Source organism: Aplysia californica, unplaced genomic scaffold (genome assembly GCF_000002075.1).
Source record: "Aplysia californica isolate F4 #8 unplaced genomic scaffold, AplCal3.0 scaffold00145, whole genome shotgun sequence".
Classification (NCBI taxonomy): domain Eukaryota; kingdom Metazoa; phylum Mollusca; class Gastropoda; order Aplysiida; family Aplysiidae; genus Aplysia; species Aplysia californica.
Window position 1 is genome coordinate 735,564 of NW_004797415.1, and position 27,072 is coordinate 762,635.

The 27,072-nt window shown below is 37.7% G+C and overlaps 1 protein-coding gene across 14 annotated transcripts in view; it reads left to right on the top strand.

Annotated features, from left to right (window-relative positions):
* Positions 1 to 27,072, top strand: part of LOC101856260 (rho GTPase-activating protein 26) — a gene marked incomplete at its 5' end in the record, with an annotated part of 45,565 nt that overhangs the window by 342 nt on the left and 18,151 nt on the right. For 11 of the 14 annotated variants that reach the window (XM_035969419.1, XM_035969426.1, XM_035969422.1 and 8 more), the window contains 20 exon segments: positions 744 to 815; positions 1,658 to 1,759; positions 2,750 to 2,860; positions 3,345 to 3,449; positions 3,829 to 3,906; positions 5,425 to 5,442; positions 9,447 to 9,516; positions 10,104 to 10,204; positions 10,997 to 11,034; positions 11,489 to 11,545; positions 15,390 to 15,485; positions 20,522 to 20,600; positions 21,156 to 21,189; positions 22,051 to 22,113; positions 22,822 to 22,896; positions 23,568 to 23,655; positions 24,221 to 24,279; positions 25,030 to 25,135; positions 25,788 to 25,947; positions 26,418 to 26,697. In XM_035969419.1, coding sequence (XP_035825312.1) covers positions 744 to 815; positions 1,658 to 1,759; positions 2,750 to 2,860; positions 3,345 to 3,449; positions 3,829 to 3,906; positions 5,425 to 5,442; positions 9,447 to 9,516; positions 10,104 to 10,204; positions 10,997 to 11,034; positions 11,489 to 11,545; positions 15,390 to 15,485; positions 20,522 to 20,600; positions 21,156 to 21,189; positions 22,051 to 22,113; positions 22,822 to 22,896; positions 23,568 to 23,655; positions 24,221 to 24,279; positions 25,030 to 25,135; positions 25,788 to 25,947; positions 26,418 to 26,697 — 1,792 coding nt within the window. 14 annotated transcript variants of the gene reach the window in all.

The following is a 27,072-nucleotide window of genomic DNA, read 5'->3' on the forward strand; positions in this document are numbered from 1 at the left end:
TCTCTCTCTCTCTCTCTCTCTCTCTCTCTCTCTCTCTCTGTTATTTTCTCTTTCAAGTTCTCTGTCTTTCTCTTTCTCTTTTTAGTCCATCTATATGTCAGTGCATTTATCTGTTTGTCTACCCATTGCTTGATATTCATTTTAGTACGTTTCACGTTTTTTGGGGGGGTTTAGTTTTGCTCTTTCAATTCATTAGTCTGTCCTTGGATGACTCACTAGTACATTTTAAAAGTTTGCATAGGAGTTTTTTTCAATTTTTACAGACATAGTGGGTGGTTGGTGGGGCACTGATGTGGTTTGCTCTTTCTTTCCTGTCGAACATCTATGGTCCTTAAGTCTCCTCCTTTTTTTTGTGTATGTTACACGCTGACCTTATTGTGTTGCAAGTGCGGTAAAACTCTTATGAAAACTAAAATTAAAGACATATCCGTGGATGGTTGACGGGTGCTCTGTTGTAATTTGCTCCTTTTTTTCCTCTCCACAAATTTTTTTTGTTGTTTTTTTTAACCTTTTTTCCTTTTTTTTCGTGTTTGTTACTCTCTTTTTACATCTCTAGCCCGTTGCACCTATATGACCTAATTGCTGCAAATGCTGTAACACTCTTAGTAAAAACATTTTTAAAGAATGTCCAGAGAAAGGATGTTCCCTCTCTGTGTTTTTCAGTTTGTTTTGGTGGGTTTTTTCGGACTAAGACTTATAATTAGGTTGGGGGGGGGTTTTCTTGTTCTATTTTTGTCTCTCAGGTATCTGCAGCAGAGGATCAGTTTGTGAAGCCACTAGAAAACTTCCGGAAAGAGAACATCGGAGCAGCAAAGGTTGGTTTTCTCTTTGTTCTCTCTTTTTTTTCCTGTTATTCGAAGTATTCTGATCGTGTGGAGTGGACAGATTTTTGCCCTGATATCTCTGCAATTGTGAGTTGCCCCCTTTACTATGATAACTGAGTGGATGGTTTGCGGGTGTTCTAATATGGTTTGCTCCTTTCCTATCAAACATATATTGTCCTTATCTCCCCTCCTTCTTTTTTGTGTTTGTTTCTGTCTTGTAGCACCTCTAATCTTCGGCATTTACATGGCCTTATTGTGTTGCAAGTACCATAATGCGCTTACTAAAAAAATCAGGGTTTTTTTATTTAAAAAAGAGAGAGAAAAAAAAAATTTCCTCCCCTTTTGTGAATTGGAAATCTACTATCTTGTGCCCTGCTAGGTAAAGAACTCAGCTTGATAGAATGTACATTTCAGTACATGTATATGGTGAATATTAACATTCGATTGAAATTGTCCAAGGCGGCCACCCATTGTCAAAGAGAAAAGTGGGTGGTTGGTTGGCGAGTGCTCTGGTATGGTTTGCTTCTTCTTTCCAATCAAACATCTGTCGTCTTTATCTCCCCTCCTTCTTTTTTTGTATTTGTTACTCTCTTGTAACACTTCTAATCTTCGGCAGTTATATGACCTTATTTTTTTGCAAGTGCCGTAAAACATTTACTAAAACAAAAAGGGAAAAATGGTTGTTTTGGACAGGTGACGTCTTGGACAGGGACATTATCATGTTAAAAGAACACAAGGGTGGAACATGGGAAGTTGTCGTTTAATTTGGTCAGGTATCCGTTAAAGCAGGTTCAGCTGTATATCTGTGTTGAGTTTTTGTGGTTTTTTTGCAGGAGGAGAAGAAAAATTTTGACAAGCAGACAGCAAAGTTTTGCCAGTCGCAGGAGAGGTACCTGAATATGAAGACCAAGATTAACGACTCCACTCTGCAAGAGGTTTGTTGTCTTTTGTCAGCTTCCTCCCACAAGGGTCTTTTATAGGTCTGCCCATCATTATGAATTTGGCGGAATCGTTACAATTTATATCCAGTTTCATAAAAATAAATTCATAATACCCCTGATTTAGATTTTTAAAACATTTTTGGCTACCCCAACCCACTGCTAACCTTCCCAATGTAAAAGTGAAGAAAAACTACCAGACCTGGATGGTCAGAACATCACAACAGCATGTGCAGATCTAACTTTAACACCCTTTCTGTATTGAGCCCTTTTTGTCGCTAAGTGCCACTTTGCTAAAAGAAATACATTAGACTTTAGAAGTGGCAAAGCCATTTCACAAATTTTGAAGCCAGATTACTAAATTTATATTTGTTGATTACTAAAATATATGCTAGTGGGTGGGCAGCCCTGCCTTTATCAACTTTTTGGGGTGTCCAGATAGAGCTGCAATTCGAATAAAGACATGATGGGACTTCTTGCAATATAGTTTTTTTCTGTTTTGTTACTTCGGCCCTAGATTGTGCCTGACAGATAACTAACAACCAAGTCATGGTTTTTATTTGGGTGCTCTCCTTTAAAAATATAACTTGAAGAAATGAGGAAGTCACTTCTGGAATAAGGCTAGCGATATGTCTTTCTCTCTCAGGCTGTCGTGCTAAACATATTTTTTTATTTTGTTAATTTTGCTGCCTTCTGTTTCTCTTCTCTTAAAATGAGTGACCTTTGTGGGGCATGCAGATGAACACCTCTTGACGTAAGACATTGCATTAATTTTAAGGTCTACTCTTTTGGCGAGTGTCTGTCTATTTTTTTTGCGGGTGCTCTGATGTGGTTTGCTCTTTTCCTTTCAAACATCTATGGTCTTGACCTCTCCCATTTCTTTGTGTATTACTTTATTAGTTTCTAGATTACCTAAATATTGTTGATAAAGGGCATAAGACACCTACAATTGCATTATTACTACCTTGACTTCATGGACCATTACAGGCAGACACTCAGGTGGAGTTTGAGAAGAAAGCTTTCTACACGTCATCCATGAAGTACGTGCTCAAGCTGCAGGAGGTGCAGGACAAAAAGAAATTTGAGTTTGTGGAAATAGTAAGTCACCTTTGAGGTTTTTTTAAATAGTAAGTTATGATTTGAGTGTGTGGAAATAGTAAGTCATCATTTGAGTTTTTAAAAATGGTAAGTCAAGATTTGAGTTTGTGGAAATAGTAAGTCAAGATTTGAGTTTGTGGAAATAGTAAGTCGTGATTTGAGTTTTTTTGAAATAGTAAGTCGTGATTTGAGTTTTTTTGAAATAGTAAGTCGTGATTTGAGTTTTTTTGAAATAGTAAGTCAAGATTTGAGTTTGTGGAAATAGTAAGTCAAGATTTGAGTTTATGGAAATAGTATGTCATGATTTTAGTTGGTTGAAATAATAAGTCTAGATTTTAGTTTGTGCGAATAGTAAGTGTCTCATGTGAAGAGACATCCTAGAGCAGAGGCTGAAGTAGTGGATGGTTGGAGGGCACATCTGGCCCCTGGGTAATTTGAGTTTGAGTCCCCAGCTGTACGTTGTTATTGTTTATTTCCCTGCCAGCTGCTGAGTTACATGCTGGGCTGGCTGACCTTCTACCACCAGGGCTACGTGGACCTGGAAGACTTTCGCAACTATGACCACGAGCTCAGGCAACTGCTACAGAAGGTGAGCACTGTCTTTTCTCATTCTCACTCAGTTCGTTTGATGGATGATGATTTTTCCTAATCATAAGAGCCTCTCAACAAAACTATGTGAAAAACAAAATGAGACTTGCTTTTTTGCAGACTTATTTTTGTATTTTTTGTAAATAAGCTAGTTTAATACTGTAACCGTTTTAATATTCATGAGGTTCATAGAGACTTGTTGTAACAGGCAAGAACATGAGTTCAATTTTTGAAATATCCTTTCATGTTTTAGTGTTCATTACTCTGTTGTCTTTTAACACTGTGAGGAGTTATTTTAATACTTTTGTTTTGTCTTGGGATGTGTGTTTTAATGTTTCAGAAGAGAGGTTGTAGCAACATTTTTTTTCTTCTTTCCATAGACGAGAGAAAATTTCGAGTGCACAAGGGATGAAGCCCAGATTCTGATGAGCAAAATGCTTAATGAGAACAAAGGCTTGGTGAGTCAATTTTGCCATCTTTCATTTTGCATAACGGGACCCCAGTGCTTTCTTGTCGTATTTCCATTTTTATAAAAGTGAAAACAGTTCATAACAAAGAGTGAGCTTCAGAAAATGTCACATTTTCACTGTTAAAAAAATGGATATTCGACAAGAAAGCACTGAGGTAGTGATAAGTGTTTTTGGCCAAACTTTGCTTTTTTTCTATGAAAAGAAAAAGGTTTGTTATCCACTGTATATCTTCTTCTGGCAAAACTCATAATGGTTTTGCTCATTTTTCTAATTTTGTATTTTATACCAGCACCTTAATTCATTAGAGTTCTGGTGGTTTGGTTTTTCTTTGCACCCAAAGAAATGAAAAGGTACAAAAACTTAACTTTGAATCGCAGTTAGTCTTTTACTAATATTTTCATGGTTTTGGGGATTATTACACATTAATGGCTGTCTGTATAATGTAATGTCTCCTTTGCATGGCTACAAGAGACAGGCTGGCACTATGTTTTGAGGAACTAACACAATGTTATTTCTTGTGTCCTGTACTTTCGTTCGATGATTATACTGGTATGCATCTGCCTTTGTGCTTGCTATAGAAATTAGATTTTCGTTCATTTTTTTTGCACCCGCTGACAATAAAGCCTTTATTCAGTGAAAGAGAAAACTGCCAAATTATTCCTGAAGTAAAATTTCTATTTTCCTTTTGCTTATCACTCTCGTTTCCGGTTTAAAAAGTGTTTTCTTTTCTCTCTCCAAAACTGCTTAGGCTATGTATATTTTGATATGGCCCAGAAATGTATTTTCATGGGGCCACAATGTCAGTCTCACTTTCAGCCATCATTGCCTTTTTTTTAAAAGAGGTTTTAAATTGTTAGGTCCTTTTTCTTAAAAAAACAGGAATGAGGATGCTATGAACCATAGTGCAGTCCGCTTAAACCGAAAACAGCGGAAACAAAAAATGGAATCCCCATTTTTTTCTCTGGGCTATATGAAAAACCTCCACACACTGTAAACACGGCTTAACCCCAAAAAATCTGGCGGTCCTGCAGATTTCAGTTTAAGCGGACTACTTTGTGTTTCTATTACTGCTTTTATTAACAATGCAATTCCCCTTGTAGATACTCAAGTGAAGTGTATATTGTCGGTGCCTGACGCTAATCCTGTAGCCAAATGAGGTCCAGTACTTTCTCTTCACAAATTGTCTTATTCAAAACCAGTTAGTGGTACCAAATTAAGAAAAAAAAATGTTACGCAAAATTTACAACAATTATGGAAGATAATAAAGAAATACTTTTTTTGCCTCACTAAAAGGAGTGTTTGGACCTAATTTGACAGATACACTATTAGAGTTGGACACCGACAATATGCAATTAACTATTCTTTATTCACCTGACATTCATGCGTCAGATCCTCTCATAGACGCTCAGTTGGAATGTACATACATGTAGATGCAATAAACTATTTCTTTTTCTACTGATATTAATGCGCCAAATCCTCTGCTTTTCATGCATGCTCATGACGCAGCTCCATGCAGCACAGTGGGTAAGAACTGGATGTTGTGAGCACCTCTAATCCGCTAGGGCCCCCCACTCGTTTTTTGTTACCTCGAGCTTCTCTCTTTGCTGCAGATTTATTGTCTGGCAGTGCTCACGTCTGGGTAGTTATCGCCAAAAGCGAGGGTGGCTGGTGGGCGCTGTAGCGTGGTTTGCTTCTTCTTTGGCTTCTCTTTTTGTCTTAGTATCTGGCAAAGTTTTGGCGTTCCATGACTTCTCAGCTTGTCAGCTAATTTTATTACAGCTACTTGCTGTTGCCCGGTGACAGGGTATCTATATTGGAGGATATAGCTGTCAGGTTCTAATTCTATTCTTTCCCTTTATTTCTGGCTGTTTGTCTTTCTTTTTGCCATGTTATCATACAGGTTTGCTTTTTTTCCTAAAAGAAACTAGATTTATTTCCTTTTTAATAGTACGATTTTTACCCTCTCATTGACACCAATCCAGACTGAAAGGTACACAACATCCCAGCAAGAAGACCAAGATACTCATTGAAAATTCTCCCTACATGGGTATCGAACTCTGGTTCTCCTGCTTGCGACTGTGAAGTGCTAACCACTACACCACAACACACACATGCACGCACACATACACACATGATTAGTGGTAGAGAAAGCAGAAGCAATAAAGTTGACACAGTGGTAAATGGAATTAAGTGGGAATTTCAAGAGTATATCTGGTGGATGCTATGTATTCATGATAGTTGCTCGTGGACAAGTCGTTAGCGTCATTCCATAAACACTAAGTCATTTTTCACAATTTTGAGAAAAGGTGTGCACTCAAATCAGAACCTTGTCTTGGGCACCCATTAATTGTCCTTTAAGGGGAGGAGCGACCCTTGATTTTGCAGATTTTAGGTCAGGCTACGCAAATTGAGATGTTGACTGATTTTTGAAGATCAACTAGTTTTCTGTCTAAAAATAGCATGGAGAAAATTGAGAAAGTCTTTATTCTCCTCGTAAATTGCCTTTGAAAACATGAGGGTGGGTTAATATAGTGAATTTTCACAATAATTGTCATTTTTCGCAAAACGTCTTTTTTTTTTGGTGCAGTTTTTCCCTACTCCTTACTTAGTTTTCATCCTTTTAACTTGAAACTTTCATGAAACACAGATGGCAAGGCTGCCATCAATGTAACAGAGAGATATTTGCGAAAAAAGTAACACTTTTCCATTGGCATGCGATTACGCAACCTAAATTTAGAAACGGTTTTTTTTACTTTGGGAAAATTTTCTTTTTTTTTTCTTTGCACTTATTGTAAAAACTGGCTGTTACGCTGATAGGGTCTGGTTCAGGTATACTCTCACCAAATTTGGTCTGTAAATAAGAAAGCCTTAGGGATTTGAAATTCATTGTTTACTTTCAAGATGGCGGCCATTTCCACCAAAATAAAATTGCATATCAAGAGATTTTATTATGCCTAACTTATATGTGTACTTACATTTGATCTTGGGCAACAAATATAGAAAATGGTCCTCAAGGGTAGCTCTTCCCGTTAAAAGCTTGGAAGAAAATGATATCGTAAGATGCCCTTTGATGTCTTTATTTGAATAACAGCATTATCTGGGGGGGGGGCAGAAATTAGAAATTGGTTTGTGTAATTTTTGAATAACGCTGACAATATCCTGTTTTAGCGCCATATAACTGTTTTGTCTGTAGAGTTTAATCTTCAACCCTGAAAAACTCTACATCGGCCCCTGTTGTCAAACAGTTAGGCAGTTGCACATTAAAGAAGTTGGTTCCCGTTCTGCACGGGTTAGCCTATTTCATCAAGTATCCCTGCTGGAATATTGCATCTCACTGTGATGGGGATTGGCCGTGATGTGCAGTGTTGAAGTTGCCTTCCTCACATCATAGATGTCAGACTCTGTAACCTTGTATGTGCATGAACATTGTTTTTCAGAAAATTGGGGGGTCTTTTTTTACATTTTTATTATCTACCAGAATTTCTCAAAAGTTGTACAGATTGTTACTTTTACATATTATAGTATCATCAATTGTAATAACAGTTGTGAATAAGATCATTTCAAGCAAAAATGTGATTGCTCCAATGCGATGGAAACACTGGTAGTGTCAGACATTAACAATAAATGGTCTAAACTGTGTTGCCTGGGTGGTCAAACATTTACAATAATTTAAAATCAAGAAAATCTCTCAGGTCTCAGTAAATCCCCAGGTATCGTTGTTTTCTTGTTATTTCTTCCCGCCATTTTTCTTTTTCATTCTCCTCTGATGCTAAATGATCCTCATGACGTCCTCTTGTTACAGCTGGTAGGTAGTCTTGTGAGTGCAGGAGAGTGGGATTTGAAGAGACCTCTAACCCAGCTTTGATCTAAAACAATTACTGCAATGTGGAGTGTGTTTTTTGTTTGTTTGTTTGTTTGTTGTTGTTGTTTGGGGGGGGGGGGGTTTAAGGGTTTTTTTGTCTCTCAACTGTTGTGGTGCACAGAATGATTACAAATGCGTGTCAAGGTTACACTTGAGTGCTTTTTTTTTTCCAATTATTTACATTGTACGTCTGTCTATGGTTTGAGGAAGAGAAAAAAATTAGGTCGAGGTTTTGACTTGCACTTTGAGTCAGAGTGCTGTTTGAATGTTTTAAGATCTTGAAGGAAGGCAAACCAGACCAGCTGATCTGTCCAGTCCAGAGTGAATTGTCTTTGTTGTTTTGGATAGTATACTTCGGACCATACAGTAAATTAAAGCTACGAAATGTTGTAGCAGCCCGTCTCCTTAATCATCTAATTGTGTTGATGGAGGTGTAAAAGATCTACCATCATTATACTCTTACCCAATGATTCAGTATCTCTCTTTGTGCAAGTAAGCAGTTTTAGCGGTCTGGCTTACATACTTTGTTGTTCTTCGATATCCTCATAGATTCACATGTTAACCATGTCTCTTTGTCATGGTGATGGATGACCTTTGCTGACCTTTTCTAACATTTGGGATGAAGTGGATTGACTGCTGTAATAGTTGCCTGTACCACACATATTTTTTTATTCTCAGAATCAATAGCAATGGCTTCCTCTACACAACAACAGCCCCACCCCACCCCACCCCACCCCACCCTGAACCATTGTCAGGCTTACAAGTATATTTTATCATGCATTGTGAAAACTGCCCTTTTGCTTATACTTATGGTATCTTAGTTTTGAAGATGATGTATTTAGTAATATGTAGCTTTATAAACCCACCTCAAAAGACGGTCAGGGTCAGTACATATATATTTTTTTTATAGTTTTGCTTACTCTGATGTATTTTTGAGGAAAAGCTGGTAGAAAGACCTTTGCCTGAAATTAATGGCTCAGGTAGGATCTAACTCTGCTTTGCTCCCTGGACGCTGATTTCAGTATAACGTCTCAGTTGGTTTTTAGTGCCATTGATGTCGTATATATATGTGTAACCAACTCAACCCTGTGGATATTGGAAAAATTTAAGCTTTTATACATTGGTCATTGTAATATGTTCAGCAAGTGATCATGCTCTTGTTCAGATTTGACAACTAAGATTTTGAGTCTGTTTAATACAGTTTTCTTGTGTATGTTAAAAATTTATATTAATACTATTCTAGGATGTATGGGGGCCAGTCATAGGCTAGAGTTGTTTTTTTTTAAATACCCAATATGAACAAAGAATTTTCTGGCTGATGAGAAAGGATAGTTTCAGCCCTTTGAAAGTTTTTGCTGAAATGTAGGACTCTTTGTTGTTTTTTGTGTGGACAAAATGCAAAGACAGCTGCTAAATCAAGACGTTAGTATTGTTTTGTCAGGTCCCTTCCATCCAAGCTAAGATTTTACATTACAATTTTTTTTTAATGTGTTAGTTAACAAACAGCGCATACTTTCTCTAATAGATCTTGTACTGAGTGGTGTGATGTTCATATTAAATTGTCATTGTGCCATTGGTATCGGAAACTGATTTAAAATTAAGTTTTCCACTTGCCGTGTGCAGTGACACTGTTGTATTTCATATTTTTGTTGTTGTTTTTTCACAGAAACCTTTGGATCAGTCCGGCACTCTCAAGGGCTTTGCAAGGCAGGGATACCTCTACCTGATGGAAAAAAGTCAGTTGATTTTGTAGATGTTTTTTTTGTTGTTGAGAAATAGAAAAATTAAGCCAGTGTTAGAAGAATGGTTACTCCAAATATGAATCATCATTTTTTTATACATCCTCCTCTACTTTCGGATCTGCTATCCCATCTTTTCTTTGGTTGAAAATCAAAGGAGTTTAGTATCAAGCCCCCCTCCCCCCCCCCCCTCCTCTTCTTATACTTATTGGTGAAAGTTAGTAAAGAAGCTGGCAGCAGTAGTAAACACATTTTTAAAAAAAAGACAGGTTCACATGTTTAATGTGTTAGGGTCATAATGTACCATGACTCATTCATAAATGTAAGTTTGAAACAACTGAGGTGTTACAGAGAGACAAAAAGCTCAAAAATAGAATTCCCATCATCTTGTATCTTCTTCTTTGGCTGTCCATCAACATGTAGATTGCCTAATTACAACTTCCTTCTCTTCACATCTTGACTTCCTTGATATGCTCCAAAAGAGAGACATAGTACGGTTGGAATCAAGGACCATGTAACAGTTGGATATATACACCTATCAGTTCTTTCAGTCTAACTTTTGTGTTCCTTACGCTGTATTACAGAGGCTCTGGGCACCACGTCCTGGACCAAGTATTACTGTCAGTACAAGAAAGAAACCAAAGAATTCTACATGATCCTTTACAACCAGATGGGAGGGAAAATGGTGAGAGAGTTTAGTCAGATGCCTGTCCTTGTGTTTTGGTCAACACTTCTCTGCCTCAAAATGTTTTTTATGACAGATATCTTACATAATACCAATGAGGCAAAACAAAAAAATAGAGGACTCTTCATCAGCAAACTGTTCACCTGTTCCAGGCCAAGAAAGCAAAATTGTTGTGGAAAGTGAAAAAAAAAATGTTCCTCCTTTTGAATTCTTTTTTTTAAATTAAATTAAAAATTATTATTTTTTTTTTTAAAGTAAGGTTTTATGGTGCTCGCAACTGCATAAGGTCATATCCTATCCCTTTTTCAACGTTTAGAATTTGATTTTTTGACAAAATATTGCTCAAGCATATGCATCCGATATCACAGATATAACTGCAGTTTAAAAATTGTGAAAAGTTTGGGCTTAGTACATCTGAACAGCTGGCCCAGAGTTTGTTTCTTATTACAAAACAGTAACTTTTGTTATGGCATGTACATGTTATATTTGTAACATCTCGTATCTTGTATGATATACATTCTTTTTGAATCAGGGATTAGGTGATGTTGGTGTTGGTGGAAGATGTAGGTTTGATTGATGTGTATTTTTGGTGAACTATTGACAGAGGCAGGTTTCAGAGTGGTTTCTTTATTGCATTTGAATAATTAAATGATTTAGAAGTATTCCTAAGAGCACGGTAAAGATACTTCTTTTTATCTTGCTTTTTCAGAATGTTCAATTTTGCTTGAGACTGAATTTGTTCAGCTGATACTGTATTCATGACTTTATACATTTCTTTATTTGTCTCCACAGAATGAACCAGAACGTTATGTCCTTGACAACTGTGTACGGTAAGTCAAAATATTGCTCTCAAATGTCTTCTCCCATCCCCATCCCATGCTTTGTTTTAACACAATGCTCCCAGACAGACAGACACACTCCCATCCCCTACCTCCTATGAAGTGGAATCATAAGAGATTTATAACTGGCATTTGTGTTGCAGCAGTCAGGTGCTTTGTTGTATCAGGCAGAGGACCTAAGTTTGATTCTCATGTTTGGAAAATGTTTATGACATTCATCAGTATGGTCAAAGCCTGCTTAAAAAATGATCTAAATTGTTTTGATGTATGCATAAAACACTTACATTTGCTTTTTAGCATACATTTCCAAGTTATTTATGTAGTGGTCTTACATTTTCCAATGTAGCCTTCTTTAGGATTGTTTGTCATTAGTGCCCTTATGAAAAGGTTGCTTTCTATTCCTAAAAAATTATTTGTTTTTGCTTTTTGTTTTACTCTGTTGCAGGCGTGCCTCAGACACTATAGAAAAGAGATTTTGCTTTGATGTGACAGTAAAAGAAAAGTAAGTAACGTGGCTGCTGAGACATATGGGCAATTTTTTTGTTTGTCGTGTTGTGTGTCTGTGAGAGTCTTTGGGTGTATGATGCGTGTTCATAGATAGTCATGACTGTTTCCCATGTGTGATTTGTAACTCTTGAGTAACCCTACACAGCATGGTTTGATGTGCAATAAAATGCCTTCTGCTTTTTGTTGTCAGGTTAAGTATGTGCTGAGCACATCGTACGGCAATACGGGCAGAGCACATTGTTGTTGCACTTTTGGGGGGGGGGGGGGGGGGTTATGCCTTTGCATGTCCCATGGGCAGGATAGTTTTTTCATAAGGTGGAGGCTTTCTTAACTATGATGATTTGTTTTTCAAGTTTACATTTTGCAGATTCTTGTCTCTAAGAAAACATTTGTTCTTAATTCCTGATGTGATTAATATTTTTTTTAGACATTCCACCTCTTTCTCAGTCCTCTACTTTTGCCCTCCAGGAGTGGATGTTCGGAGGCAACTCCTGTTAGGTCCTTGTTCTTTTCTGTGCCTCTTTTGTTTCTGTCTGTCTGTCTTGTTTCTTCCCAGCCTAATCAAAGCTTTTTATGTCGATGTGCTTCTTTAGAACTCATCTCTTTTAATTTTGTTAGCTTTTTGCTTTTGACGCAATAGAAAATTTTATTTTTGCCACGTCAATGCTTTATTGTCATAATTTTTAACTCGTCAAGGACTCACATTCTGGTCATTTGGCAACCCTTGAAGATTTTTTTGTTTGAGGGCACTTTGTAATTTATGGTGATTTTTCTATCTTGTTTACCTTATCTGAAACCTGAAAGGACAGACTACATATGAAATATGCAAATTTGTGTGTCTGATTTGTGTATGATGGTTCTAAATGTGTCACAATATTGCCTTTCATCTGTTGATGATCAGACATATGTATCGGTTGTGGTGTATTAGACTTAAAGGTGCTAGACAGGCATTCTCATTTATTTCTTAATTGTTCCTTTTGTTTTCTTTTCTCCATAAATCCTTTTACATTATTTGTCTGCTTGATACAGTATACATTCTCAGACCAAAGATAGTTTTCATTATCTTCCAGCACTTTTCTTTAATGGACTGAAACATTTCTAATTTTTTTGGGGGGAACGTTTAATGCTCTGCTGGGATGTTTGCTGAGCTCATTTATAAAGGCATATTATGTTTTTGGTAATTCAGTTTTGAATGAAGAGATGTAATCTTATTTCACTTTTGTATAGTTCTGAGAACTGTTCATCTCTGGAGGGCACCACTAGAAGGTTCTTCGTCTTTTCTTTCTCTCAGTTATCTCCTCCATTTATTTGTCTGAGTCTGTCTCGTTTCCTTGCTCAAGATGATTGTTATTGTGTCAGTATCACGAGCTTTGTGCTCGCCTTACTGATTGTTGATAATAGTGTGACGTGTGTTAACACTAGTTCCACCCTGAAGTAATCTAAATCATGATGCAAGCTCACACCTTTTGTTGAAATGGTTTCAGAACTCAAAACCCTCATCAAAGACCACGGTGAAGTTTTTTTTTTGGTTTTTCTTTTTGGTTTTCTTTTTCTTGACATTTTTGTGTGTTTAGGAAAACTGATATTTTAGTGTCCCACACTGTCTGTTCACTTTAGTCTTTTCTGTGCTATGATGACATCGAGATTTGTGGATTTAATTTATCATGAGTAGCTTTAAGCCTTTTGCACATGTGATTTTGCAAATAGGGAAAATGTAATTGACAGGCTGGCAGCAGAAATGTCTTTGTGAACTTCCGTAGACTTCCATTGCATCAGAGGGTTTGCTAGATATTTGAGGGACTTGGAATGGGGGTTGTGGGGGGGTGACTATTTTTTGTCTGTCATAAGGAGTTTACGCTGGTTGGCTGACTTATCTTAGCTCCCCTCCTCCTCCTCCACCTCCTTTCCTCATCCTCCACCTCCCTTACCCATCTATTTATTTTCCTTCTTTTTATCTTAGCTTCGCCTTTCAATACTTCTCTTTCTCCCCGCTTTCCTAACCTGTTGTCTACTCCTTACCCATCCCATGCCCCTTTTCTCTTTGCTTTTACTATAAGTGCCTAATTCATGCCTCTGATATATTTCCCTTATTTTGTTTATGCTGTTGCTTTCTATTATTTAGCTACTTTTATGATATTTGTGACTGTCATTGTGGGTGGTTGATTTCTTTAACCTAATTCATTGAGCTCTACTTGCGCCATTCTCAGTCTTGCTGACTTATGGGGTACTTTTACCGTCTTGCTTACAATTTGTTATTTTTACATCTTGTAATATTTAGTTGACTCTCCTGCTTATGTTTACTACCAAAGTACTCACTACTGTCCTGATCAGGTTATATATGTAGGCGCTTTCATGACTGTTCAGTGTGATTTATCTGGGTGACACTTACAAATACCCGTCTTACTATAGTCAGCCATACTTTTTCTATCTGATCAATCTGTTATTTCAAATGACCAGTATTGTGTAGATGGGCTTTGTATTAACTCAAACAACACGTGTCCTGCACACTGTTCATCGTGTCCTGCACACTGTTCATCCCATGGGTCTCGAGTTAGGCCAAGCAAGTACATAAATAATGCCTTATGTTATAGAGAGCTAACACAAGCTGGCAAACACTATTAATATTTCTCACATTATAATAATAATAATGATAATAATATAATAGCATTTGGTTAATGAAAATTCACACTCAACAGCAAGCTCTATGCGCTTAACCATTATATCATTACCCCAGCAGACCTGATAGCATTCTAGAGCAATCTCAACTTCCTGGGAAGCATACAGTTCAAGCTGCCATTTTATAGGTGCTAAAACACTAACAAACTGACAAGATCTTTTGCTGTCTCTGGCGGGTACCCATTCTCAAGTGGGTGAAATGAGGAAAATTCCTGTTAAGTGCCTTTCCCAAGGACATAACGTCGGGTCTGAGCCTTGAGCCCTGAAGTGACAACCTCAAGCTTACGAGTCTGGTACCCCAACCACTAGATTACCTACACCACATTGTCTCACTAGCGCTCATAGAGAATGTGCAAGGCACTTTGAAGAATATCAATTAATAAAGCTTGTTCATTTGTGCTAACCTCTCATAGCACATAATGCTATTTTTGTCCTTGGCCTACAGCTTATTTCCTATGTATAGATGTAGAGACGATTCCCATGCTTCACTGAGCTTACAATAACTTGAACTCCAATGAGCTTTGCTCTCCACTTACAATTATGACCAGTGGTTACTGACCTGTCAGCGTTGACTGCTTTTCTCTTCTCAGCTCACCCCATAATGTGGCTGAGGTGTTCTTCTTTACATTACTCCTGCTTGCCAGAGTAACACACCGTGCACACACTGTCAATCAGATTCTACCGGCTGAGACAGATTTTCTTCATGGAAGGGCAAAGTTGCAGTTTGGGCACAATATGACAATTTTGATGAATGACCTTGTAAAACAAATGCGTTTGATTTGAAGGTCTCAGTCAAATTTAGCTGAATTCTTGAATTGTGCATCAAATGATAGCATTTGCCCCAATCCACGAGTGAAAGTCTGGCTGGCCCGGACTCAAATTAAATGAATGGCCAGCACACTCAGTGTAAGCCTTGACACTGTTTTGTGCTTCCAGTGATCCAGTGAGTTAACAAGTAATTACATTCCTAAAAGCGTGCTACTACTTCTACTACAATAGTGACCAGTGGTTACCAACTGCCCAGCATTGACAGGTGGTCACTTCCCAGCTAACCCCGTCATGTGAAGTGTTCCCTTTTTACAATGTGTATCCTCCTGCTTGCCTGAATAAAAATATACAGTTTTTTCCTCGCCCCGCATATTTCAACTTTTTCCTACTTTTAGGACAGAGGATTCCTGGCACACACACGGGGATGGAACCAGAACTTTCCCCTCCAGTGTGTTAAAATCGCCTGCCCGCCAAAAAAACTCGAAAGAGAGGTCAAGTTGCTTTTTGCCTGCCATACTTACAACATTGCCCGCTGGCTTTTTATATTTTTTGACATTTTTTCAGTTCTGCTGCTTCATGAATTCTTTTGCCCTCAAAGTCCATTGAACCCTTTAGTAATGGTGTTCAGATAGAATTTTGTTTGGTTCCCACTTCAATTAATAGTTTATTGTTTCCAATGAAAATGTTTGCTCAAACTCAATTGAACACTGTAATATTGAAGTTGAGTGAGGTTATATAATAAAGTTCCCTTTTATTTCATAGTTCATGCTTTCAATTCAAAACATTTTCTCAAATTCCAGTAAGCCCAAATGTCATACAATTGCTTTAGGTAGTGTAAAGGATCCCCTCTATAAAGTAGTTTATGCTTTCAAATAAAGCGTTTGCACAATGTTTCCGGAACCCTTTAATTGTGAAGTAGCTTCAGGTTGTTGAAGGTCCCCAATTACTTAATAGTTTATTGTTTCAAGTAAAATGTTGGGTTTGTATTACATGTATATACGATTCACATGTGGCTGTTGCCTTCTTATTTGATGTCCCTTTGTCCTATCAGTCAAGTTGACTTAATGGCTACACTACTTACATTCTAATTTTTTAACAATGAATTTGCTGCATCATGCGTGGTCATTAATTCTCTCTTGTCTCATTTGCTTTTCCCAGACTCTTAGTTAGCATAAATCAGCAGGTATAAATTTGAGTCACTGGTCTTATATTTAGAAAACATTTAAACATTCAGTGACTAAAGAAATGGAAATAGAAAAAGTTTTGTCATATTAGATAATTTGTTCAAGAATGGGGGGGGGGGGGATTGTTGCGTCTTCATTTTGTTCTTGCGAGCAGCACTTACGTACGCATGTCAGGGGTTCTTTTTTCGCAATGTTCTTACATTTTAAAACATTTTTCTTACTTGATATTCTTTTCCCCATCTATCATTAGTTCTGGTTTCACCACTGTCAATTCTGTCATTGATTCTGCTCTCATCACTGTCACTTTGATTTATTGATATCATTAACTGTCATGGTCATCAGCTGTTTCATGTGTTCTGTATTGGCAGGCTTGCCAACCATCCTGAATTTCCCAGGACTGTCCTGGATTATTCTGTGGGGAATTTCAAAGCCTTATCACTTACACAACACTAAAACCAGTCACATTTGATGTGATTTTTTTCATTGTTACGAAATCTTGATATTAGAACCTTGGGTGTCCCTGATAGGACTTTGAAGAAGTTTGCAAGCCTGTGTTGTGCATTATTTTTAATCTGTTAAGATTACTTAATCAGTTTCTTTAAGTAGGAAGTTTGACACTCTCAGAGTTGCTTTGAAATCAGTTTTACAGTATTTTCAAGTTTTGTATGAACCTGTTTCTCTTTTTTTTTAAGAAGTCAAAAGCATACTGTTGATTTTTTTCAAGGAAAGACCAGTAGCGTGTATCTTATCCTATCCTATCCTATCCTTTCCTATCTTATCTTATCTTATCTTATGTAATACCAACTCATGATGAGCGTTCCTGAAGAGCATATATATTGTCAGCAAGCTGGTTGATCAACTGCTTCTAGCGCAGAAAGCAAAAACTTTCAGGAGAGAGAAAAAAACTGTTTCAATTCTTTTGCAAATTGTACTTGCATTATGTATCATTTCTTAGTCCCCCCCCCCCCAAATATTTAAGAACTTGAATTTCAACCAAATGTTTCATGAGTATGTGCAAACAATACCAGAGGTTAAGAAGCTGCAATAATAAAGGATGACATAACATTTTCTTCGAGCCCAAAGATGTATGGACTCATGACTTTGAAGCTCATCAGTGGCCTTCCATTGTCGAGGAGAAGAGTTGTAATCATAGACAGATGGGCATCCTGGACAGTGTCATTATAATAAAAAAGATATGGAAGGGGCGAAAAAGGGAAGTGTTTTTTTGTGAATGTGATTGTCTTGGACAAATGGCTGTTAGAGCAGGCTTGACCGTAGTAGTAAAACCAGTTGTTTTTTTTGGAGCTCTCAAATTTCATGTACGTAGTGTGGGGAACGAATGGATCCTGCCCTCTTACTTCCCCACTTTTCCCAAATCCTCTGGTGGTTGTGGTTAGTTTCCCAATTGCAGATTGAACATAGTTGTCTGGACGTGGTTGTTTGGATGTTTCTTTGGCAGTAGTCTGTATGTAATGATAATAATTATTATTATTATTATTATTATTTATTATTATTATTATTATAATGAATAGCATTTGAGTAGCAAAAGTTCCGACTCAACAGCGGGTGGTTAGAGGATGCTGCTAGCAGGTCCTACTTCTTTTCTTTCCATCTATTATTTTTGTCTATCTATCTTACTTTTGCCCCGCACTGATTGACCGTTATTCCCTTCTCTTTACTCGAACAAACAAATAAAGCAGCAGCAGTCTCTTTGTGCATCACAGGCTATCTATTGGTAAAGGGAAGCTGAATGGTCTTGGGGGCATTTGGCTGATCATTGTTTTGTCCTTTCACATCAAGAGAACTAAAGTTGCGAGGCTGAAGGCTGGGTTTGTTTGTTTTGTTTGTTTTGGGGGGGGTCTATTAAATACTTACTTACAGTGAATGTGTGAGGGTTAGATTGTCTGGCACGTAGCATGATCATGATGTGTTTCCTTTAATCTTTTCCATTTTATTCAAACTCTCCTCTTTCCTTTCTCTCTTGACCATTTTCACTCTGTTTCTTTAATAAAATGTATTTTTCTTCTTCTTTACTGTTCTTTACTGAGCCATGCATCTGTGTATTTTCATAGTCTGGAGAGCACTGAAGTTTTGTTCCTTCTGTCTTTAACTTAATTATTCCTCTGTCCTCTGACTTTGGTCTTTTTTGTGCTGTTTCTTTTAGCGATTAATTCTTCTTCATCTTTCCTGGACCGTGCATCTTTACGTGTGCATTTTTTTAGATGCTTGGAGAAGCAATACAGTTTTACTCCTTTTATCTCTTACTTATTTTTCAGAATCTGTTCTTATCTATGACATTGGCTTTTTTAATCTGATGCTTTCTTCTTTTTCTACCACTGTTTGTGGTGTAGCAGTTAGGCTCTTTGCCATTGCATAAAGGGAACCCAAGTTTGATTCCAGAGTGGGGGGGGGGGATTCATTTAGTATCTTGGTCTTTCTGCTGTGATGCTGCATTTCTCTCTGCCTAGGTTGTCACTGACAGGCAGGGTTTAAACCCGCCACTTGAATTATCTAAATTGCAACGGTGGGGTTGTGAAAACACATACATTTGAAGAAATGAGAATGTCCTACTTCCTCTTACCTTTGCGTTTTTTCATGTTTCTGTTTCCGATGGATTCTTCTTCTTCTACCTGGGTTTGCAGATGGTTGGGAGAGCATTAGGATTTTTTTGTTTGCGTTTTTAAAAATTCCCTTGCATACAGTAGTAGCTTTTTTCTGTTCTCCTTCGGGATCAGCGTGTGGTTGGAGAAAGTCATTGGTAGTTCCAACTTCTTTTCTCTCCCTCTGTTGTATCTGGGTGTCTTACTTGAAACGGAAAACTAAAAAAAATGGTGTGGTCATGAGCTGGCACAGCCATACAGAGAGCCTATGTCTCAAACCTGAAACCCTTCAGCTTCTACCCTAGCTTTCTAACACCTCCACACACCCTGATTTACAGCTGTGTAGAAATGACATAAGATTGTTTCTAAACTATCAAATCAAGGGGTGTTTTTTGTCTCACTAGATTGTAAGAATATTTTCTTTAGTAGCAGATGTGAGGTTTGTGTTAAACATCTGCTGTGCGGTGGTAAAGTGCTTCGCTGTCTTATGCTGAAGTCCAAAGTTTGATTCCTGAGTGGGCAGAATTGCTATCGAGTATCTTGGGTCTTTCTGCTGTCTCTCAGCCCAAGTTGGTTCCAACAGGCAGGGTTGAAGCACACCTCCTAAATAATCTAAATTGTAATGGAGAGTAAAAAACAACAATTAAAATTACAAAGCATTGCTTTCTTGTTCTGATTAGTACGCAGTGTTCATTTGGTGATGAAAGATAACAATTTCTGTGTGAATTACTTTCTAATTTAATTTGGTCAGTACTTATTTCAGGTTATGTTTGGATAAGTTTGATTTTTGTTCTATGGATTGGTGCCTAGCAGATAAATCTTTTTGTACATGTGTGCATCCATATATCACATATAGACGTTTCACTGTTGATGTTCTGAATGCAGTTTTTCTATGACAGCTGTTTTTCAAGCCTTGAGGATTCTCACTCACAAAATTATTGAAGACTGTCAGGAAAATTTGGTGTGATTGTTTGGGGGCACAGTTTTATTGCCAGGTCCCCACTTCTTTCCTCTCTTTCTTCTGTTTTAGTCTTTTCTCTTGACTGTAAGGAGTGTTCCTTGTACTCTTATTTGTCATCACTGTGTTGATTTACTTCTTCTTAAACTGTAACAGACAAGCAAAGAAATATAGTTGTGTTGAAAACAATGGGGCGAGGGGGGTGTGGAGACATTTGCTCTTAAGGGTTTCATCACAGTAACTAGAAAATTAATGACTCCATTGACTTCTTCTCACTCTGTAAAGCCTGGGAAAATTGATTTTATTCTCTATTTTCTTGCGACAGTGATGATTTACTTCCATTTGATCACCTTTTGCAGATTTTGTACAAATAAAAACAAATTTCTGAGCAGTGCTTTTCTTTCAGGTGATTGTCAGTTATTTCTGCAAGTGTTTTGTCTCACAGAATTCTTTTTCTAGAATGTTCTTGCTGAAATAAGTGAACTTAACTGATATTATGATGTTGTCAGTTGGAAATGAAAGTCTGGATATTCCCTGAAAATGTCTAAGAATAAGAACTTTCTTACCAACCTCAAAGAAAAAGAATGAACAACAGGTTCCTTAAAAATCAAAGACTTTTTTTTTTGGTGCAGCGTGCTTTGCTGTGGCAAGAACAATGAGCCACTCTAAAACTTTTTCTCTCCTTGTAAATCAAGGTCAAATGGAGTAAAAAGCTGGTCTTGGCAAAGCGACAATTTGGTTTTTCTTGAATTTCAAATGACATCTCATGTACACTATGTTCACAGATCAGGGCCCATGACATTCCAAGCTCTTTCAGATGATGATAGGAAACTATGGCTGGATGCCATGGATGGCAAGGAGCCGGTAAGAATTTGGAGAGAAACTGTTGGAGTTAACACATGAAGAGCAATAAACTCAATGATTTAGACCAGTGCTTGTCAACCTTTGTATGCCAGCACCCACTTTTGTTTCCTGTAGGAGGCGAAAATTTTCATACCATCCACCTACATGTATTTCCAAACCAAGCATTAAATAACACCTGTCACTACCTGGATGATTCATTCTTCCCTCCAAAATGACTAAATTGCCCATACTGACCAGGTTGGCGAGCACATATTTAGGCTGTATGACTTTTCATTATGTTGCAGTTTTGCCTTTAGAATGAATTTAGATGTCATTGAATTCATTTCTTGGGGGTACTTTTATCTGTGTTTAACTTATAAATTGTCATTCTATTTATGAACAGTTTGAAGGTGTCACTCTTTAGTTCTGTAATTGTGAAGGTGCTTTTTTCATCAAATTCTGTTATAAAGTATTTTATATTTCTTATAGTCTGAGAAAGAATTTTATAATTTGGAGTTGGAGGGTGGTGGTTTTTGGCTTTTAGTGTAATGTTTTATATCTTTTTTCTATCTACAGACGTACACTCTGCATAATATCAAGACAGAAGATTGTAAGTACCGTTACGTTTGTCTTCACTTTGATTTGTGCGTCTTATTGTTGTGGCTTCAGATATTTACACCAACATCTGTAGTGTAATTGTTAGACTTTCTGGCTTGCGAGCCAAAAATTGTGAGTTTGATTATTTTATCAAGTATCTCAGTCTCTTTCTTACTTACTCACATACCCAAATGCACATCCATACACACATAAAACCTTATTTTCTCAGGCACATACACAAACTTGTAAACATAATAAAGACGCACATATAAACACAGCCCATGCACAGGAATACAAATATGCAGGTTTTCATTTGGTGTGTGCGTAAAGAAGTGTAACTCATTGGCGCGTTTGACATCTTTCCCAACCATTCACAGTCCTGTTTTGAATTCTCAAAGAACCATTCTTGTACTTTGTTTTTAGGGAGTTTTCAAAGCTCTGCACCCACTTGAGCTCTTAATAATCATATAGGTTGTGTATCCTGATTCTTTACTTTCCCCTGTGTTGTTTCTGACCATGTGTGGTTGCAGGTGCTCTGGTATGGTTTGCTCCTTCTTTCCTATCAAACATCTGTAGTTCTTGTCTTTCCTCCTCCTTTTTTGTGTTTATTACTCTCGTGTAACACCTCTAATCTTCGGCACTTTTCTTACCTTATTGTGTTGCAAATGCCGTAGAACTTTTATCAATACCTGAAACCTGTTTCCGTCCTTCTTGCTTTGTCCTGCTCGCAATGGCCGTTAATTGTGTTGATGCGTTTCTCTTTTATTTACTTAAAGGGACAAAAATTATCAGGCAAAACAGTACCACCCCCAATTTCAGTCAGTTGTAGCAGCCTGTGATGTTTACTAGTCTCATCTTTTTTTCTCTTCCTCAGCCATGTTGGATGACATTGGGTTCACCTTCATCAAGCGATCTGTGGCTGCCATTGAAGCCAGAGGTGGGTATACCACCACCTGGTAGTTCTCTCCACCATCCAGGGGCTCTTTAATATAATGATAATAATAAAAATAGAATTTGTATCATGCTTATCCTCACTCAACAGCAAGCTCTTTGCTTTTTATAATGTATATTATTACTCCAGTGGACCCCAGAACACTTGAAATCATTCTTGGCTTCACTTGAAGCATACAGTGCAAACAGCTGATTAAGCTCTGAAACACTAACAAACCAAACTAACAAGGTCTTTCACTATCTGAAAATTCATGTTAAGGACCCTTCCATATCCACAAACTCTCTCTCTCTCTCTCTCTCTCTCTCTCTCTTTCTATCTATCTATCTACCCATTGTGAATATTTGGAATGAAGTGTTGATGCTTTAAAGGATCGCTTTGTTTTAAGTAAAAAAGAAAAAAGAAACATTTTTGACATATGCATTCCATTATTTACGTCTTATACCCAGAACTAAATGGAAGTGTCTTCAAAGCCTTAATGTGGGTAGTTGGTGGGTGCTGTGGCATGGTTTGTTCCTTCTGTCTTATCAAACATCTAATGTCATCATTCTCCTTCTTTTCTTTGTATATATTGCTCTCTCATAACACCTTTTATCTTTAGCACTTATGTGACCTAATTGTTTTGCGAGTGCCTTTAAATCTCCTACTAAAACTAAAAGAAGGACTTAACACTATTGGGTTTTTTCCCGCGTACAGGACTGCAAGAACAAGGCCTCTACAGAGTGGTTGGGGTCAACTCTAAAGTCAACAATCTGCTCAAAGTCGCCTTAGGTATGTAGATTGTAAGATCATGCAGCAGCAAATACATACCACTAAGAACAAAGAAAGAAAGATACAAAAGAAACTTCTTTCCATTTAGTGTAAGGCTACTATTGGAATAAGCATCAATGTATTTTGTTGTTTCGAATATATACATGTATCTATATAACTCTAAAGGTCTGTAATAAATTCCTGCATAAGGTTGAAAGATGCATCAGATGTGATATGTACATTATTGTCAGCTTTTCTTTTCTCTTCATATTGAATTTTAAGGAGAGCAATATGTAATTTAATTTCTATTTTTATACCTGCTTTTTTTTATGGCTCCAGCCAAGAAAATTTTCCCTCAGAACAATTAAGTATTTTTGTATGTTTTTTATTTTCGTTGTCACCCCCCTCCCCCAAATTTAAAAAAAAATCGGGAACTCTTAATTTATTTCCTTACCCAGTAAATCGGGGTTGAACAGAGTTGTTTATTTTCTCTTGGGTCAGCAACAGTATGGTTCTGATAGGCTTACCAGACTGCAGGTGGTTGGAGGGCTTTATTAGCTGGTCCTACTTATTTTCTGGCCCTCTGTTTGTGGTCTTCTACTGAACAACAGCTAATGGAAGGAGTACACAATTAGAAAATTTTTTAAAAGTATAACGTTGCATGATTTGGTTGATGTTCCTCCTCCCCCCAGATCCCAAGAAATCTGAGAAAGTGAACTATGATGACCCCTCAGTGTGGGAGACCAAGACAGTCACCAGTGCTGTGAAAAGTTACCTCAGGTATGGTATGACAACGCTGCCACTGACTGCAGACATGGCTGTGTTTTGTTGTTATTTCTTGTAATTCTCAGTTAGCTTTCAGTGTTCCCTTTGTATAGTTTGGTTGGGGAAGTCAGTTGGAGGGTGCAACTTCTTTCCTTTCCATCTGTTGTTTCTAACATTAATGTAGATCATTTTTCTGTCTATATGCCATATTTTGTGCCTACACGAAATAACTGTTATTGCGTCAATGTGCATTTCTTTACACGAAAAAATCAACAAGCACAGTTTTTGTGATTGGGAATTCCGGTTTAAGTGAAATGTACCAAACCAGGCACAGATGCCCTTAGTAATCCCACATGAAATCAATCAAAATCAAGTTTTTTTTGTATAAGTATTCCCTTCATCATAGTATATACGCCAAAATATGTATGCCTATGGCCAACAGGCTCAGCTAAATGGCCACAAATTTTGAGACTTTGCTAGAGTCCTAAGAGGAGTTGCTTCCTTGGAGTAACAGTATTAGTGACTTTTTAAGCACAAGTGACTCATTGTCATTTAGCTATTTTTATTCATCTTTTTCCAGGAATCTTCCAGAACCTCTAATGACGTTCAAACTTCATGAGAATTTCATCAAAGCTGCAAGTAAGTTAACCTTGTAAGCCTTAGAAGGCTCTTTTGTTTGGTCACCGCCAAGTGAGGAATGGAAGTGGCATTATTGAATACGGATGTATTTGCCCTGCCAATTAAGGAAAACTTTCAGGGTTGAAATCTACTTCAGCCTTCTATTCAGAACTAACTTGACAGACTACTCACAGCCAGTCTCCACTCTCTGTGGGGCCAACATGGAGATAGCTGTGACATTCACGAAACATGTTTTTAACGTATTTTCAGAATAGGGGCAGAAGTAGACCTTTAAAGCTTTCGGCTCTATATGGTGAAGTTATTTGCTCTGTGTGATGCATAAATATTTCTTTTGAGACATGAGTATTAGTCTAATTGGCTGCCATAACATATGAGTTGATGTTTTCACACAAGAATTGGACCTTAATTAGAAAATTAAGTGTTGCTCACATTTTGCTATGTCATCATATCCATACATCTTGTTCTTTTTGTGTATGGCAACATTTTCATCAGGAATGAAAATGTAATGGTATTTGATTATTTTATGCTAATAAAATATTTTAAATATTTATAGTGTGGTAAACTTTTAAAATGTTTAAGAAGGGTATTGGGACTGAATGAGGGAAAGCTTTCCAACCCTCACACACCTGCAAACACACACACACACACACACACACACACACACACACACTGATATACCCACACACTCCCACAGACGCCTACACACAGAGTTTAATATACTGTAACCCCTACCCCGCCCGCCCCCCACAGAGCAAGACAGTAAAACACTGAGGATTTTGGATGTGCACAAGTACGTACATCAGCTACCAGAGTCCAACTTTGAGATGCTGGACATTTTGATTGGACATCTCAGGAGGTGAGTTAGACTTTCTAGTAATGATCTGGGAATGACTCGGCATTCATTGACCAAAGATAATATGGTACTATTAAACCTGCTCTAATGGTCACCTGTCCGAGACAATCGCCTGTACGAACGACCACTTCCCCCTTCCCTCTTTTCATTTATTCTGTTCTATAATGACACCTTCTCAGACTGTCCACCTGTCTAAGACAAACACTTTTCTCCCTGACAATGTTTGGTCATCTTGGACAATTTTGATTATTCAACAGGACATGATATGACTATAATTTCTGTGGAAGTAACTTAGATTCTTTGAGAGGGATGGCTTTTCTTGATTGTAATAATGATAGAACTCGTCTCTTTTTGTTGAAAGTTTGAGATGATAATGTCAGTTATGAAACTGATAAGATTATTAGTAAAAATGGGGTTTTGGCAAAAAAAAGTTCATTTTCTTTCTTTTTTAAAACCCATTTTGTGTTTCAATTCGCAAATCCCTCTACATCAAGCAGCCTGTTTCCCCAGAACTGTTTTTCTTGACATCAAAGTCTTGAAGCAGTTTTCTGAAGGCGACGGGTTCTGAAATTTTCACATTTAATTCAACTTCAAAAAGCGACAGTAAAGATGTTTGCATATCATATTGATCCTTGTGTTCTGTCGGTGGCAATAGGGTGGCGGATGTCAGTGAGCAGAACAAAATGACAGTTGCCAACCTTGGAGTGTGCTTCGGACCATCACTAATGAGGCCGGAGGAGGAATCGATGGCAGCCATCATGGACATCAAGTTCTACAACATTGTGGTCGAGATTCTCATCAATAATTATGATCAGGTGGGTGCATAGATCCTCATCAATAACTATGGTCAGGTTTTTGTATAGTTTAGAGCAGGTCTGTGTATAGTTCAGAGCTGGTTTCTTGAAAGGCATCACCGGTGGGTCCTACTTCTTATCTTTCCCTCTGGTGCATCTGTTTATAATTGTTTTTTTCCTACGCTAGATATCCATTGTTGTGTCGATGGTGTTCTCTTTGCCAAAAAAATAAAAAGAAACATACTGCTAAACCCATGGCTTTCATTCTTTCCTCAATGTCAATATTATTCTAACTTTATCGCAGGATTGTCACGGCTTATGCATAATCGTTGTGCAATGCAAGTGGTATGAAGGCGCCTCTTGTAGGTCCGGTCCTACTTCTTTTCTTTCTATTTGTTCTTTCTGTTTGTCATTTTTGCTTTCTCCTACCTCAGAATGGCTGTTATTGTGTCCCTGTGCTTCTCTTTAATCAAAGCAAATTTGTTCGGCAGATCTTTAAAACCCCTCCAGACGGAGCAGACCTGAGCGAGTCCAGAGTTCTTCCACGCAACAACCAAACCACACAGAGGAACACCCCTTCTCAGGGCTCGACGAACCACAGCGAACCTCAGAGCCGACCAGTCAGCTCGGCCGCTGCCCTTGGCAGGTCACCTAACCCATCAATGGCTCAAACTTCGAGAATCTATGCAAACCAGGCACCTGTACACCCGAATGCTGCGGCTGCAAGGGCTAAAATTAGACCAGTGCAGATCTACAATGCGAATACCGGAGGTTTGTAGTTAAATTATAAATTTTAACTCTTGTGTTTTTGCACCCCCATTGATACAGTTTAGTGATTTAGGCGGTTGGCTTGCTTGGACTCTCTTTACCTGTTGGGGTCAAACCAGGTTGAGAGGGACTCTGTGTGCCCCAGCAGAAAGACTGAGATACTCAAAACTAACGTATGTGAAGGGTTTTGTCACTAAATGGCTTACCTCCTGTATGTGAACTTCTGCATTCATTCCTTTGCACTGAAAGGTGTAGATTTCTTGTCTTTATTGCTTTCAAATGTTTGATCACAAGACATGATGTAACCAATGATTTTTCTTCTGGTTTGATTCCATTTTGTTTAACAGCGTACAACTCATATATTAAATTATCTGCTTG